The sequence below is a fragment of the Cryptotermes secundus genome, unplaced genomic scaffold (genome assembly GCF_002891405.2).
Source record: "Cryptotermes secundus unplaced genomic scaffold, Csec_1.0 scaffold579, whole genome shotgun sequence".
Lineage (NCBI taxonomy): Eukaryota > Metazoa > Arthropoda > Insecta > Blattodea > Kalotermitidae > Cryptotermes > Cryptotermes secundus.
Window position 1 is genome coordinate 1,064,893 of NW_019719366.1, and position 17,890 is coordinate 1,082,782.

General features: G+C 36.1%; 2 protein-coding genes across 2 annotated transcripts in view; both read right to left on the reverse strand.

Moving 5' to 3' along the window:
- Positions 1 to 14,243, reverse strand: part of LOC111864972 (guanine nucleotide-binding protein G(olf) subunit alpha) — a 31,650-nt gene extending 17,407 nt beyond the window's left edge. The window contains exons 1-5 of the mRNA XM_033751706.1: positions 11,598 to 14,243; positions 7,484 to 7,632; positions 7,316 to 7,388; positions 3,809 to 3,983; positions 284 to 381 (exon numbers count right to left, since the gene is read on the reverse strand). Of these exons, the coding sequence (XP_033607597.1) occupies positions 284 to 381; positions 3,809 to 3,983; positions 7,316 to 7,388; positions 7,484 to 7,632; positions 11,598 to 11,704 (602 nt within the window). The 5' untranslated portion in view covers positions 11,705 to 14,243. The remainder of the gene's footprint in view (positions 1 to 283; positions 382 to 3,808; positions 3,984 to 7,315; positions 7,389 to 7,483; positions 7,633 to 11,597) is intronic.
- A 160-nt stretch (positions 14,244 to 14,403) lies between these two features.
- Positions 14,404 to 17,890, reverse strand: part of LOC111864988 (coatomer subunit zeta-1) — a 7,834-nt gene continuing 4,347 nt past the window's right edge. Inside the window, exons 4-5 of the mRNA XM_023852657.2 lie at positions 17,553 to 17,643; positions 14,404 to 14,693 (exon numbers count right to left, since the gene is read on the reverse strand). Of these exons, the coding sequence (XP_023708425.2) occupies positions 14,646 to 14,693; positions 17,553 to 17,643 (139 nt within the window). The 3' untranslated portion in view covers positions 14,404 to 14,645. The remainder of the gene's footprint in view (positions 14,694 to 17,552; positions 17,644 to 17,890) is intronic.

Consider the following 17,890-nt stretch of genomic DNA (forward strand, 5'->3'; position numbering starts at 1 on the left):
AGCCACAACCGCTTACTTCCGATTTATTGTTCATTAATCATTCTAGTAACCAATGCTATATAAGATAATGACAAAGTCATTAAATAAACCACAAATAAAATAAATAAACCAAATTAAGCAAGACAAACAAATCCACACAGAGACACGTAAAAAATTAATGCATATGGTTCAGAATATATCAACAGAAATTAAAGTTATTATTATTATCAAAAAAGTACAGCAAGCTGTATTTTTGTCTTAACCAGAGAAATAAGAAAAAGAAAAAATTGTAATCAATACTCACTACTTTGCACTATCAATAAGCTGGAACTCATTAGATCTTCGGTAACATTCCTTAACACCCTTATCATTCCACAAAGTGTGCACATGGTCAAAATATTCCTACAGTATAGAAAATAGGAATATATTCAACCAAAACAACAAACATAATTTACAGTTTTCAACAGTACCATCTATTGCATAAAAATTCTTCCTCCTGACAGTTAAGTAAAGGAAGATGCCCAGAATGCAAGAGATGCAATTTCATAACCAAACAAATGAAAATGGATGTGACAGTCTGAAATGTAAAACTAGCCTAATTTTGGGGATAAAAGGAAGTAAAATGTAAAAAGCAGTTATCTGCTCTCTACTGCATCATTTTAAACCCTCATTTCTGCAAATAGATGAAGTTATGACAGAACGTTTTAAAATAAAATACTCACTTTTTTGGTTCAGCAGTGACATAAAGTACCTTTCCTTTTTAAAGCTTCTAGCATGGAGGACATTTGCACACATGTCACACAAAAATCTTACAAAATTACGAATATGAGGAGGATTAGGCACTGACAAAGTTCACAGACATACTGAAGGGATTTAAGAAGGAAGTTTCTTGGGCCACCAAACAACTTAAAATGTATTTCTCATTAAAATCTAGAAACATTTTTTTAAAGCACAATCTATTCTGAAAACACAGGGTGTATCATTTAAAATCTAACCCAAACTACAACAGCGTACACCAGCTTACAGGTGAAATCAATACTATTGTCTTACTTGGCACTTCCTTGTCAGGGAACACATTAGTAAATGCTACAGCAGCACATGATTTACTTCACTGTAATGCCAAAAGCAGCACCATAGCAACCAGGTGACATTGACTTAAGGATAATGAGAAAATTTGGAGAATCCTGAACAGTGGGGGGACAGCTTCTGATTTTGTTTCTGTACCATAGTATGTAAGGGGCACGTGGTAGTGTAGTTGGTTGAGGCACTATGTTACAAGACAGAAGGTCATGGGATCAAATCCTGATGAGGTGGATTTTTTCAATTTACCTAATCCTTCCAGCCATATTATGACCCTGGGTCAACTCAGCCTCTAACAGAAATGAGTACCAGGAATATCCTTGGAATATTCTTCGGGGTAAAGACAGCCGCCATGTAAGGCTGACAACCTTACTGCCATGTATGAGTCGACTGTCTAGAAAATGTGGAAACCTCAACATCTCACTACCCTATGGGCCTCCACGGCCCGTTACAGGGATTACTTTTTTTACTTTTACCACAATATGTGCCTGTTATTTTGGGAAGCATTTTAAATGCTAAGCCATGTACATGAAAAATACAGGTAATAACATTTCAAGAGAAAAATGAAAACCAGGGTAAATCTTACTCACTGACAACCATTCTGATTTGACTCCCATGCTACAGTGGCTACTTCTACACTTTATGAAAAAATTGGCATTAGGAACAAAGTTCACAGCTTAAAAAAGGATAATATAATGACAAAAATTAATATTCTATTAGGCTCAAAATACAGGTATATGACATGCAGAAAAGCAATACAGTCTCTTTTAAATGCTGGATAGGTAATTCAATCAATTACAAAATTCATGGTATAGAGTATTGCATTGGTCAAGAATTTTTTCCTTTCATATTGCTTTGTGAAGCATCATGGTCACAACATCCCAATGCTGGACCCCATTCTGAGCCAGTTTAATCCAAGTGAAAATCAGTATAACCTTCAAATATAACTATGATAACTTATATTGTAAAATGTTGCCTCTATTACAATATACTGAATTCTGTGTAACATGTTTCTGCTTCTACAAATGACTTTTGACAATATATGTCATTACAGTTATATTTGATGGTTAAGGCTCCCACACACAGACGTGATACGATTCGGGATGATATAGCACTCGGGACAAAAGCGGTTGTTTACCGAGTGGGCCGCACACACAGACGCGACACTCGGGAATCTTTGACACCCGATAACCAGCTGGCCATGACTCACACTCAATCAGTATCTATACGTACGTGAAACGACATGGGTAGCCAAATGGAACAAATAATAGAGTTCGTCAAAGAAAATGCTTTATTGTACGATACTCATCATCCGATATTCAAGGATTCACGTGCTAAGGATAGAAAGTGGAAGGAATTAGCTGTTACAATGAACAGAGACAGCAAGTAGAAAAATCTGTGTATATTTTATAGGGTTAAGTATACAGTAACTGTGGACATTCTTAATGTAGGCTATGCACCAGTTCCGTTCAGTAACACTAATTCCAGGGGCAGTCATCAAGTTAAAGTACGCAACAGACCGCTCTCTAATGGCGTAGCTAACGTTTGCCGCCCTTGGGAGACGTAAAGGTTGGATAGGGAACATTTCTCCTTCTAGTGGCTCCACTCGTAGCAGTTCTTCCCTGTACTTTTCATCACAGATTTTGAGACGTAGAAAATTATGAAGCAAACACGCTGCTGATACAATGTGTTTTATATTTCCTCCTTTCAGTTCTATGGGTCTCAAAAAAATCCTCCACTTCATGGCAAGAACAGGCCTCCGCCAATTGGTATATTGTTTAGTGATATCTTGCCTGATGGCTCTCAGGATTTCATCAAACCTGTCAATATTCATCCTGAAATATATGTAGAACCATTTTTCGTCCTTCAGGACTTGGGGTATCAGCGTATAAAACTCCCCCAGTTCCTCTCTTGACAAGTTTATATCATGAACCCAACAGATTCATCTCTTTCACCTAAAATAGGAACACACATAGCAACCACTTATACGTACTTAATTAGAGACTGTTATGGAATTGTAAATATTTGTACATATATGTGACATACTGAATATGTGGAGGAAAAGAAAGAACTACGCAGATTTAGTGTTCAGTAAAATACCGGGATTCACCTTCGTCTTCATCAAGAGCGACAGCTAAAAGCAAAACTTCTTCCTCCAAAGACGCATCCATGACTATTTACCGCTGTGATACCGAGTGCGCTTGGTAGACCGAAATACCGAGGCGATATACCGACTGTGATAATATCGCGTTCCTCGGAGTACCGCGCCAGTGTGCGGACCTCCATTTACCGCAATGTAATTAGATATCGTCCCGTACCGTACCGAGCTGAGTATCGCGTCTGTGTGTGGGAGCCTTTACACTAATTTTTACTTGAACATGGAATTCAATGGTGCAAAACTCAGTTTTACAGGATACAAGCATAATATTTCTTGAAAACTTGTATCAGCAAAAAGATTCAAACCTTAGTTCAGTTCACATCATCACGCCTTTTTCTACAAGATCCATTTTAAAAACAATCTCCCATCTATAAATATGTGTTCCAAGTGACCTGTTCCCTTGCAGATTTTCAACCATAAATATATACATATATATTCATACATTTTTCATTTCCATCTTGTATGCTATCTGAGAAGGCAAGCCTCTTAATCTACAGGCTCAGGTTAAGCCAGAAAATGACAAGAAACAGAACACAAAAGGAACACAAAATAAATCAAACGAACAAAGTAAAGTGCCCACCATCAACTCACTTGGGTGTATGATAAAGGTTCTTTTGGTCCCAGGTTTCGAATGTAGGAAGCACTAATCTCATTTGCATCATCAGCAAGACAAACTGGAGGTTCCAATATTGACATGTTAGTCAGAAGGTCATACATAGACTCATGGATGTTCTGACGTATGTCCACCACCTTCTCTTGTCGATCACTGTGAACAACAACACATAATATGCCCATTCAGAATGGTATAAATGGATGACAAAATTTCCATAAAATGTTCATCTGTCATACTATTTATCAAAAAGAAATAATCAAGTTTGAACCTGTAATGTTTCAGTCAAACGTATGTGACTTAGAAGATGAAGATTTAACTGTGGTCAATATATTGATAATTTTCATTTCATGCATCCTGTTGTGTTACAATGTACAACCTCTTTATTATATCCATCACAACACAACTGATATGAAGATAAGACCATTTTTGGCCCTGCTACATGTTTCGGCTATTGATAGCCATCATCAGGCAAACACATGATTTACACATAGGCACACCACTGAAGCGCAGCACCAACAAAATTGGATACAATATTATTAAAATATATAAAAAAAACTTGACGTAAAAAATACAATAAGTCAAGTTATATAAAACAGAATTAAGATATAAAATAAGAATAAAATTCTTTTGGTGTTTTTACATCAACGTGTCAGTCGTTGGTTTGTGATTTGTTTTTAATTTTGTTCCCACAGATAAGTCATTGTTTACATTCCCTACAGTACGGACAATACTTTGTGAGACTAATATTATAATTTACTTTACTACATCTACATTATGACCCTCATACACAATTTTATATACGCATAAGTATGAATATTCCAACTTATCCGTGGGAACGAAAGAAAAAACAAATCACAAACCAATGACTGACATGTTGATGTAAAAACACCAAAAGAATTTTATTCTTATTTTATATCATAATTCTGTTTTATATAACTTGATTTATTGTATTTGTTATGTCAAGTTTTTTTTACATATTTTAATAATATTGTATCCAATTTTGTTGGTGCTGCGGTTCAGTGATGTGTATGTGTGTGTAAATCATGTGTTTGCCTGATGATGGCTATCAACAGCCGAAACATGTAGCAGGGCCGAAAATGGTCTGATCTTGATATTAGTTGTTTTGTGACGGATATAATAAAGAGGTTGAATATACTGATAATCTTCCCTTAGTCCCATCATGGAAAGAGGAAACAAATTGCTAATATTGTATTGCCTCTATCCATGACTGGTGTGTTACAGGCACATGAGTTACAAAATGCATGTGGTACCCAATATCCTTCCACTGACACTAACAAAAAACTTGGCCGCACCATAGCTCAAGTGGTTAGTTGCTGACTTCCCATCGTGGCGGCCAGGTTCGATCCCAGGTGGGATTTGTGGTAGACAATGTGTAGCTGGGGCAGGTTTTCTCTGAGTACTTTGGTTTCCCTTGCCAATCTTCATTCCAACAATTGCTCCACAATCACCCTCACCTATCATCTGGGCCTGGTACAATAGACCAGAAGTGGACACAGTGCAAGGGCCTTAGTCCCACCCAACTAGCAATAATAAAAAAAAACTTTTTGTTAACAACTACAGATCTCCCTAAAAGATGAAGTCAAAGTGACTCCAAGCCTTCTAAAAGATAGAGGACAAGGGATGAAAAATCGCTATTGTAAATTTGTTAGGAGGGGAAAGCTGATCAGACATGCAATAGGTACATAACCCTTTTACAGAAAACATGAATAACACAAAGTATTTAGGCATTTTCTTTTCTGGGAAATTAAAGACAGCAATCAGCAAATGGTATATTGATCCTATGGGTGACTGATACATAACCAATCAGAATGTAGCTGGATATGCTACGAAATATTTTATATCTCAATCTCATTAATCTAAGGTGTTTTCAGGTTCATGAGAGACCAAGAACAGTAAAACCAGTAACTCCACTGGACATAGCCATTAGACACTAAACAGTGAGATTACAGACAGTCAGATTCAATGCTTAATATTTTACACTACAAATTTAAACAGTGGTCTTGAGTACAATTTTTTTGTAGTTATCAGCAATATTCTGTCAAATTCATCTGTAGTCAATAATTATTTTGAAATCGCTGTTTAACAGAAAAACATTCAGTTACAACCAGGACTAAAACAGTGAAATTTAAATCATATAGAAAAATGTCTTAAGATACTAAGATTTGCATAGTAAAGTGTCTTTTTAAGTTCAAACTAGAAAAATTCATATGTGAAAAATTATTTATCACAGTGTACTAAATTTCCCTTTGGTACCTGTAGATGCAACTCTGTAATCAAGATTATTCTGCAACCAATTAATGGCCTCTTGTTCATCATGATGCACTAGCCACTAACACTTATAGCACCCTGGTAGTAAAGTATAACAAATGCCTGCCTGCATGACTTGATCATCATCAAAGAGACACTGACTCCAATAGTGAAGTTAAATGGGTCAGGTATAAACTGTAGTTTTAATACATGTTCCTTTTGATAGAACCTTGCTTTTTACACAACACAGATATAAACCTGTTGCTAATAGAACTAATTTACAGTGGTTATTACTGTGTGCCATATATCTTGCCCATCTTACTCCCCTTGCTTTAATCTCCCTAATAACACATGGCAAAGAGCGCACTCACCAACATAAAACACAGCACACAATACATCAGACAGCACATGTAGTAAAGATAAGCAGCGCCACACACACAGGGAGCCTACACAGAGTAAGTACAAATAACAATATAAACACATAAGAAAACATAACGTACATAAGCTACTAATACGAATATTTGTATATTACAGATAACAGTGCTGAAAACAAGGAGTAGCCGCTGCAGCACTACAGACATAGGGCAAGTAACCCTGAGAATTTTAATTTTAAAAGAATTTTTAAATTAGAACTGAAGATTTTAAAAGTGCCAGTTCATAATAATCAAAATTGACGAGTGTAGGTAACAAAGATAATGCACAAATCAGACAAATATCAGCAAAGTGGATTCTAGTAAATCGAAACCTGTTAGTAACGATAAAAAGAACGATTGGGAAGACTCGTGGTTTTAAATTTTAAATTAAGTGCAGTGTAACAGCTACGTAAGTGTATACACCTGATGATGGCCGTTTGCGGCTGAAACATGTAGTGTAGAAGAGGGCAAGACAAAAGTACTACAATAAACTGTTGCACTTGGGACGGTGTTCATGTCATATAGCAAATACGAAACCTGTCATTACGAAATTTTCTTCAGCCCCTCAAAATTCTTCTCTTTAGGTCCAAATGTTCTCAAACTGGAATAACTAAAACACCATTATGGTGGAATGAAATGAATCCTTTGCTTAACTATCAAAGTAAAGCAGCAAAATTAATTGTCTCTCACTGTGACTGACATACTGAAACATACTGTACGAGTATGAAAGGTACTTACATTAACTGGTGCAATAACATCAGCACACTGTGAATTTAAACAGGTTTCATTAAGAATGTAATATACCTTTCTGAGAATCCATTGATGTGCAGAATCTTCATTTGTTTTATAATTGTTGTTTTGCCAGATTCCCCAGCGCCTGCAAACAAAAAATTGACAATATGAAAATAAAGCCAATTAACTTCTTCAAGTATCTAATCCTAATGCATGAGTACTGTCAACAGCTTGTCATACCCAGCAGCAGCAGCTTGATTGCCTTCTTGTACTCCTTGCTCCAAGCAACGATTTTCTGTTCCAGCACCCGACTTATTCTCTCCTGATTCTCTTTCTCAGGATCAGACCCCTTAAAGCAGCCCATTGTTGAGGAAGTTCCTTCTGTGAAACTGTGACAGATATAAGTACTACACAACAAAAAGTTTAAAAATCAAATAAAAAAACAACACAGCGCGCCACAAACACATACAGGACAACATCAAAGAACCCTCTTCTCGAGAAAGACAAGGTGGCACACATTCGGCCCCAGTCAAAACAAATAATAAGAGGGACGACACAAACCTTCTTGGTTTACAAATTCAAATAGAGTCTTAACAAACCAATTATAAATATTTTAAACTATTGGAGCAGCCGCTGTAGTCGCAAAGACTTAAGATTTTATACCCAATTGTATACATTATTTTATATGTATACATTTTAACTTTCAGAACATACAATACATACAATATATATTGTAATAGTAGCCTCCAACTGTATTGATGTAAAGGTGTCCCTCTGATGATGGTCTCTGAAGACCGAAATATGTAAGGGCATAAATAATTGAAATAAGAATAATCTTCACCAGTCACACTGGATGGAACTGTTTAACTTTTCATGATATTGTTAGTGTGACGGACCAAAATGAAACAAAACAAATTTAAAAATCACTTTAACCTTTTTGTCTCTAAATGGCAAGGCTGTGTGGCATGACAACCTTCTTTTAAGTGACCATAAAATGCAACATGAAGGTCCACTGCATCTGAATGATGGGTTAACTATTTTGCCTTTTATTGTGGTCACACAGTAGGTTCACTATTATGATGCAGTGCACTAGTACTGAAGTTTCACAGCCTGATATTAGCATATGTATAAATAAAACGTTCAACAATTTACTGGCATTACAGATAAAATTAGAACATGGCCTCAGTTCTAAGTTCTGTTTACCATTGCTCAAGTAGAGTGATTAGTAGAATCAAACCCCCATTTAAGTTTTCTTTCAGAATTACTGGATTTGAACACTACAGTCAGGAAAAATTAGCATTAAATGGGGTTCCACTTCATCATCATTTGATTTCTTGTATTTGTTTTGCAACATCTGTTTATATGACCTATGCCATCAGCCAACCCTTTGACTGCTATGCCATGAATATTCTAAGCTAGTGTAGGCCATAGCACATTTCTTCTCTGAAGATATTCTAGTCTGTACCTTACACTAATTTTAAGAACCCAGCATAAAGGAGTTAATGAGCTAAGAAATGCTCACCAGTTAAAGGCTTAAAATTCCACTTTGGATATTAGTTAAACTGTGGTATCAAACACAGAGATATTGTGTTTTGGGACGTTATCCATCGTCCTGGTTTTTAAGATAACTAAGAAAAAACATGACACCTGAGGACGGAAACAGATCCAGTTTCCAAAACGTCATGTTTTTTCTTAGTTATCTCAAAAACCAGGACGATGGATAAAGTCCAAAAACCGAATATCTCTGTGTGTTATACACCATCGTCAGAATCCTATAGTAACTACTGTGGTATCAAGTTTATAATGTGATGACAAATGAATTTAAAATAAATTTAACACAGTTACAGATACAGCTGTGAAATATGGTACTTACATTATTTCTACAATATAACTGAACAACAGATGGTTTAACTATTTAACTATTCCTATGTTTGTGATCTGAGTTCAAATTAATTAATCTATTTAAACAACATGACCTAGCATGTCCACAGCCAGCACCTTCATGAGCAAGTAGTCAATGCAAACTCTTTCGCGCTCCTTCCATAGAAAGAAAAGGCTGCCTCTCAGTTCTCTATAATCTTGTGTGAAATTGTACCAGACTAAATAGCACATTATCATAATGTCTCTCTATTTTATACTGCTTCCGAAAGGTCAGTAAACTCCTACTAGACTCTCACTTCCCAGAAGACTGTATTCTTCATAGTCACTGCCATAAGAACATTAAATCTCACATATTATAAAGTACTTTTAGGCATCTTTATTTAAATAAACATAAGTAGAAAGCTGTACTCCAGAAGTCATCACTGTGATCTTGCTCATCATTTTTTTTTTGTTGGAGACTACAAAGTTAATGGATGCCACAAAGCATAGAGCTGTAAATTCTGTTTTCCACAGACCTGACAAGTAGTACAGATATCACACTTCAGACAGACAAATTTTCATAGAATTTGGCAAGTATAAATCATATTGATTATATATATATATATATTATACATACATATATTATATACAAGAATATATATGTCTGTATATTGTCATGTATCTATTCTTTGCTCCATGTAGTGTTTTTTGAGAAAATTCAAGAACTTCAGTTTGAGCCTTATGAACAATATGGTTTGGGTCATAACAATACAACCAGAATGAAATTTACACAAGAACTTTTAGTATTATATTTCATCAAAAGGAATGGACAAACTGGGCCTCCCCACAATGTATTAATTATATGCGCTATGTGTAAAGAACACCCAGAATTAAGAATGTTTTATCATCTGCCCATTTCTCAGCTCCTGAATAATTTGTTACATTTTGATTTAATTTTATGTGGGAGACTTATTCATTGAAAATCAGTGAAATATAAATTTGGGTGCAATTGTCTGATCAGTACAGGGACTTTACTTGATGAATTAGCTGAACTGTTACATGTACCTAATTAACATACATTAAATTAAAAGCTGCTTCCAATGAAGTTACAAACAAATATTTTATGTCATGGGCATACATTATGTTGAGAAATTTTTCAGAAACGAAATAAAATTTTATTTTAATGAAAAGATAGCTCTGGAGTGCATATGCAACCATTCTTGAATGTTTAAATGGGGTGTTTCATTATATACAGTGGAGTAAACATTGTGATCGCTTACTGACTAAGTCACTAACCAACTGCCACATCACCCCTTCATTTACATCTCAGCTCATATCATCCCATACTGCAAGGCTTCGGTTTTAAAACATGTTCTATTACCTTCAATTTTAATACCCTGCTTTCGATTGTTACAATTTAAGTTCTGTGTAGACTACATCTGTTAAGATTTTTGAAACTAGTGTAGTAAATCTGAAAAGCTTTCAACTTATAACCACCGCTTATAATGGACATATGACAAATGAATAATTGTTAGCACTGCTTGATAATTTAATTTATCCTCCACATTAATTTTTATGACCACCCTCTGCACATTCATCTTACCTAAGTTCAGCTTCTACAGCACATTAATAAATGTTCACCACGCAAGAAACACTAGTGGCAAAGGAGTACAATACATGCCAACAGACATCTTATCTCTCAGGTACAGGGGTTCACCTTCATGTGATAGACACATTATCAGATGGAGATAAGACAAGTTGCCAAAGATGACTTCATTCTCACACAGATGAAGAGTGGTTCATGGCACTAGACCATCTGCAGTCTACAAGGGCTATGTGACAATTGGAGCCCTCACCAAAGATCTGAGTTATAAAAAATTGATTATATTAGGATATAGTTGTTACTAAGTATGAAAAATCAGATGTACAATGAAACAGAAACGTAATGGAAGTAACAGAAGACATTTTGCTGATGAATGGGAATAAAATGTTGTGGTTTTATACACACAGAAAGAACAGGAGAATAACCAAAATAACTTGCAGGATATCAAGTAAGGAATAATGGAGCAGAGTATTCAGAAATACATTACTTAGAAGATATTTCTTAAGACATACAAAGACTGAGAGATATGAACTGCAAGAACAATGAGGTTGGTGCCTAACTGCAGCTCAGAGCAGAGCACAGCAGTTATTTGCTACTGGCCTTTGCCAGCACAATCATTTTTTTGTTTTGGGCCCTATCTGCACCAATCACCATATTTTTTTGTTCCAAGACCACTTACTTTGAAATGGTTCCTCCTCATCAACAGTGGTGGAATTCTGGTATTTTCTTCTAGCAAATACCAAAAGATCATAGTCCTCATATTTATAAAAGAAAATTAGAAACATCTGATTTGAACTTCTTACAAAGTAAGATGAAGTTATCCCAGCTTAATTAAGAACATCAGGATGACAAATATGAAATAGTGTAGGTATTGCTCCATGCATTCCTAACCTTAGCACTAGGTTGAGGTAGATGGTGAGCTTCATGCACCGCGCAGCTTTACTTCTGTGGGAAGACTGTAGTTGCCAACCGGATAGGAGGCTGGGTGGGACCCACATGTGGTCTGGATGCTGTGAAGACCTCTTGCCCCACTGGGAACTGAATCTGAGTCAACCAGTCCTTAGACTAGGTGTTATACTGAATGAGTTACCTATTAAAGCACAAGTTATATTGGTCCACAGTGAACCAAAATTAAATCTGTCGGATGAACTTTGGTGTAGTCTCAAAATCAAATTCAATACTGTTTTTTTCAGTAGGTTGTGATCAAGCATGTGGACTAGCACATATCATCCATTATGTTTCTTTTATTGACTATACAAAGAATGTATAGTGCTGCCACACGTAACACACCCAACAGTGGCAATCTGAGGAAAACATCTCAAGGTCAGTTGTATTAAGACACTACAATGCAAGTACATGGTCTGAGGGCTATGTAGATAGACTGCAACATTATGTCACCACCAGGAAATTAACAGGTATGACAGCAGGGCCTGTACGGTTCCCAATAAAATCACAGCATTGTTTAATCTGCAAATACATCTACATATGGAAAATATTTTATCTCCATTTTTATTATCAGTGGATACTTTCATAATGAAATAATGGATTCCTGATTAGATAAGCTCTTATTAAACCCAACTGTATATTGTCCTTATGGGAGGAACCACATTTTAAAATTATAATTAAGTAAGCAACATGCCATGAAGTTGTATGATGGAATGGAAATACAGCATTACACATTCTTAATCTTAGTACTAAAGGGTTCAGTGGTCAGATTCACGCTCCAGTCACCTTACTCATGTGGAAAAGCTCCTGGTAGCCATTGGATTAGAGGCTGGATGACACCCAGACATGGTCTGAATACAGGGCCAAAGAGAAAAGTTCCTACTGCTGCCAGGTCTCAAATGCCAGTCACCCAGCTAGTCACTACAGTTGCTCAGCTAGCCCATATTAAAATTAAAACAAACTACTACGAGTTCACTGAACTACTAGCTAAAAAAAACATTTTTGATATGGACATCAAAATTGTTATAATTGCAATTTTAAGCACATATCAGAAGAAAAATTGTAAAACAGACTAAATTTATTAGATGTCAGTATAAACTTACATTATCACAGGCTAGTACAGATCTCAAAGTTAAGGAATAAAATGCCAGAAGTTTCATCATGAGGGAACAATTAAGTGTGTAGACAACAAAATTTTGGAAAACACAAAAGATGACAGGCAGAACTCTTTAATCTCTTACAGATACCCCACACGGAGTAGGAAGCAGGTTAAAATATAATTTAGACAAATGTACCCGGCAATTTATTAATCATTTAATGTTAAGAACATGTCTTTACTCTGAGGTACTATTGTAAAAGAAAGCTCTCAAGAGAGTAAGGTCAGAATTTTTATAGCAACAGGCAACTTGATAGCAAAACCTAGTGCAAAACAGGAATAAGAAGCATCCCAGTTGTAACAAGTATTCTGCCCATGTCAGAAAATTAACAAAATTTTGGGGCTCAATGGTTTTTCTATGAAATGGGTTGTTACAACAGGAGATGGTGAACTGCCCTTCAGCCTCAGCACATGAACAAGCTGTGTATACGTAAGCTACCGTAGTTACTTAGCTTCACACATCACGTAACAATTCAGCTTTCTCTGGTTCCATCTCTTATTAGTCATGGTTCCTAATTCCAGGGGATTTGAAACACATTATCCAATCATCTAATGTGTATTCTATAGTCAATTATAGTTTAAATTAAGTATCTGTAAGTAGTGTTGAATATCATCATTCTTATCAAGATGAATGTAATCTGTTATGGATTTCAGGAATCACACCTCTATGGCTGTTACTTCATTGTTATAAGTTGTACTCACTGTCTGCTTGGTTACTGTCTTCACTTTGTAATATTTAAGTAGAATTCTTTACACATTTCTTCTTTCAGTCTTCTCTTATAGCACATTACTAACCCTTTGAAGCACAAAGTTCAAATAATTTACACAAATTCAGTTTCTACATCACAGTACATGTGATACGTCTCCATTACAAAGACAAACTGTGTTAATGGTGTTAGGGGAAAAGTCAATGCTTACTCTGGGAATCACACAAAGCCCACAGATACATCCTGTGATCAAAGTGCAGTTACTGACTGTTAAAGCAGTGCTGTCAATTACTTTAAAAGGTTAATCTAAATCCCCTCTTTCCAAGTATTAAAGGTTATTAAAAGATTTAAATTGCCACAGACTGATTTGATTTTTTTAACTCTGGAGGACCTTACCTCTTGCATCTGATAAAAATTTATATTTGATGTTCTATAAGATTATGTGAAAATAGGGCCACAAAACCTGAAGGGAAGCAGTTATTTGGAAGACCTAGGCCGAGATGGGAAGATAATATTAATGGCCATGCTGCTTACCATGGTCACCTTTCTGCACATCCAGTTTAATCTCACAATTCATGTTGCATCTGTCCCCTTTCATTCTACAGCGCTTTCAAGGATATCAAGATGAAATCCACTTTTAGGACTGGGTATAGGTTCTTCTACAAACTTCAAAGAATATGTCAAGCAAAAACATATGCATGACAGAACAGATACTGATATGGCGTCTAACAGTCTTGTACACCACAGTTGTACCACAAACACAATTTTGCCTTTCTGGAACACTACTTGTCTCAGTAAAATATTTTCCATTGTATATTTTACTTTATGAAGCTCCAAACTGATGACTAAATCACACAAATTTAACATTTTCTTAAAAATTTATTCCATATAATTTTACCATATTTCACCTTTCTATTTTTACATACATACATGATGATGATGATGGAACTTGGACGTCTTATAGAAAAGTGTAACAATATCAAACATCAACATAACTGCCTTATCACATCTGACATACTTTAAATTGCTACATTCTGAAGGGTTACAATACAAATAAAATATGCCTCTACAGGTTGCCACAAATTCAAGTAGGAATGAGGAGTGTTAGTGTCCATGGCCCAGTCATAAGTATCACTTCAGAAGTGACCATTTCAGTTGCTCCTTTGCAGACTGCAATACCTGGAAATAAGAACAATTCATATTACCTACCACCAGAGAATACAATACAGAGAATTTTTTTCTTTCTTGGTTTGCATTCGTGAACTGGCATCAAACGGGAAATAACTGATTATGAATGGCCAAGAAGTATACGGACGAGAGCAGTCATGGCCTATTTTCTAGCACTGCCTGGTGGGACCCCATCATTCAATGAACTTTGTCTCCTGGACTCTATAAAACAGAGTTCTTCAGTAGCTAACAGTCATTCAGCTTCTCAGTAAAATCCCCATATATTCATTCATTCATTCATTCATTCATTTCCTTTATTTTCCATATATCCATAGCAGCCACCAACCCAGGATGTGGAAATAGTCCCTTTGATAATAGATGTATACATATAATAAATTACATAAGTCACACAACCAAAATCACACACACTAGTCAACCAACATAGATAATAGAACAAAAAAAAAACTTATTACAATTATAATTAATAAACATAATTTAAAAAGAACATTACTATAAAAACTTAAAATTAATACAACTTCACTCAAATTACCCAAATTAACTGAATTAAATGCATTACAAATTTACACACTTATGACCAACGGAACCTGAAAGCTCATTACCATGTTATACATTTCTCATATTTCAAATGCATGCTACATTCCCTGGCCATCTCATCCTTCTCATTCTGATCACAGTAATAATATTTATTAAGAGTAAGCATAAGACAAATATCTGGTCCCTTGTGACTTCGTCCCTCTTATGCCAAAATATTCTCCTCCTATGGTAAAAAAATTATTTGATTCACTCATTTTTTTCTGAATTGGAGGGGGGGGGGAGGAGTCTTTTCACCTGGAATGCATCAGTATGCATGCTGACACACAACTGACAAGCACCAGCAAACGTATCAAAAGTAAAAGTTGAACAAGTAATGTTGCACTGTATGTCTCAATCTTCAGGCTGAAACTCTGCATGCGTGTACCAACAAACATGAGTTTAGGAAACCACACTGTAGAAGACTACTTGTTAATCAAGAGTATGGCATGAAACACTTGCTTCACACCAGATCAGTGTAACCATAATCTTAATGCTGTTGATATCCTCTTGCATTCTGCTTGCATCCACTACTGCACTGAACATGCAGCTGCTTCAAGTGAATGTTTCTACTACACTTATGAGCCATAAACACCAAGCGCCAAAATAAAAGTAATATATACCATTTCTGCTTTATGTGGGTGTGTATGTGGGGGAGCAGGACCATCACATCCCTCTACTCAGAAATCATTTCTGGGTCCTTCAATTTACCAATGATTAACAAATATGGAATGTGGCTGATATACGAGGGGGTACCCAAAAGAAACCGAACTTATTTTTTTTAAACTTATTTATTCAAATTTTAAGCACAAACCTTCAATCCCCTTCAAAGTACTCTCCACTTACACTAATACACTTGTCTAGTCTTTTATTCCATTTTTCAAAACATTGTCTAAATTCATCTTTAGAGATGCTTGACAGCGCCTCCGTCATTTTCTCCTTTCATGTCTCTTTTCATTCGAGGAAACAAAAAAAAGTTTTGATCATTTCAGGGCTCTTCTTTCAGAGCACAGCATGCTTCCACATGACCTTGTTTTTTGTTCAGCAGTCAGCAGTCGTGGCACGAATTTCGCAGCCACCCTTTTCATTCCCAAATCTTCTGTCAAAATTCACTGAACTGAGCTCCAAGTCACTCCCGAGAGCTCCACAATTTCTTTAATGGTCCGTCATCGATCTTCCTTGATGATTTCACGAATTTTTTCAACATTTTCATGTGTTCGGGCCGTGGAAGGACGACCAGAACGAGGTTTGTCATCAATTGACATTTCACCATTTTTGAAACGGGAAAACCACTCAAACACTTGAGTTTTCCCCATAGCATCGTCCTTGTACGCCGTTTTTAACATTTCAAGAGTTTCTGTTCCACTTTTCCCGAGCAAAAAGCAGAATTTCACCGCCGCACGCTGTTCACGAAAATCAGCCATTGCAAAAACGACGATCACACAAAACAGTTGTCACTATAAACTGTGCCGAAACTAGTCCTTACCCTCTGAAGCAACGGTAGTCAGCTTATCGACTCAGGAATGTTAGCTCTATGCGCTCATAGCAGCAAAACGCGGTACTACAAAAGCTCTGCCCACAAAAAAATTAGTTCGGTTTCTTTTGGGTATCCCATCGTACTTATACCCCACCTGCCACCCAAATTAAAACAAAAACAACATCTTACTATATTCTCAGGTAGGATGCCATGTAGTCTTATAGACTAATACTGACATTTCAGATGAATGTCTTACCTCCTCCTCTTCTTCCTATACTTCTACCGTGAAGATGGAAAGGTGCATGTTCCAACTACACAGCGTCTACCTTACTACAGCGTCAGATCTCACAGAAGACAGTAATCTTTGTAACTACTGTGAAAGCCTCAAATTTTGCATAAAACTAACAGCTTTCCTTCAGGCAGCAGATAATTTGTAGAACAGACGAGGCATACATCTTAAAAGAATAATTACTCATTCAAGCAAGCACATGAACACACTTCAAGCCAGAATTCATTCCCCCCTTCTTGGTGTACATCAAAGACTGACCATTAAGTAATACTACTAAAAGGCAAACAACATAAAGCTACATATGTATCAGGCTGTGGAGGTCCATACGGTTGTGAGAAGTCGAGGATCCCATATTTTTCTAGACAACTGGCTCACAGATGGCAGTGAGGTTGTCAGCCTTACGCACCAACTGCCCTTTATCCCCAGGAAGATTCCTACTCATTTCTGTTAGAGGCTGAGTAGACCCCAGGGCCATAGTGCTAGATTTAAACAATATCAAGGTGAATTATCATACCTGAGCCACAGTCTGCTCTCCAAGAGGAATGTCATCTGTTCGCAGAGCTACTCTCTGAACAAGTGCAGATGAATCAGCTTCCATTACAATTCTGAAAGAGGAAAAAAATTGACCAGCGATAAATATCCAATTTCCTTACTGGTGTGATTTATGAAAATATTATAGGGAGGTGCAACAATTTAATATGAATATGTTACCAGATCAAATAGTTTACAAAACTAAAATATTTTACAGTCAAATTGATTGCAAAGATCAATGCAAGTATAGTTCAGTTTGGCTATTGAATTTCTGAATAAAAATAAGTGTAATTTCATATTTATTTATTTATTTATTTATTT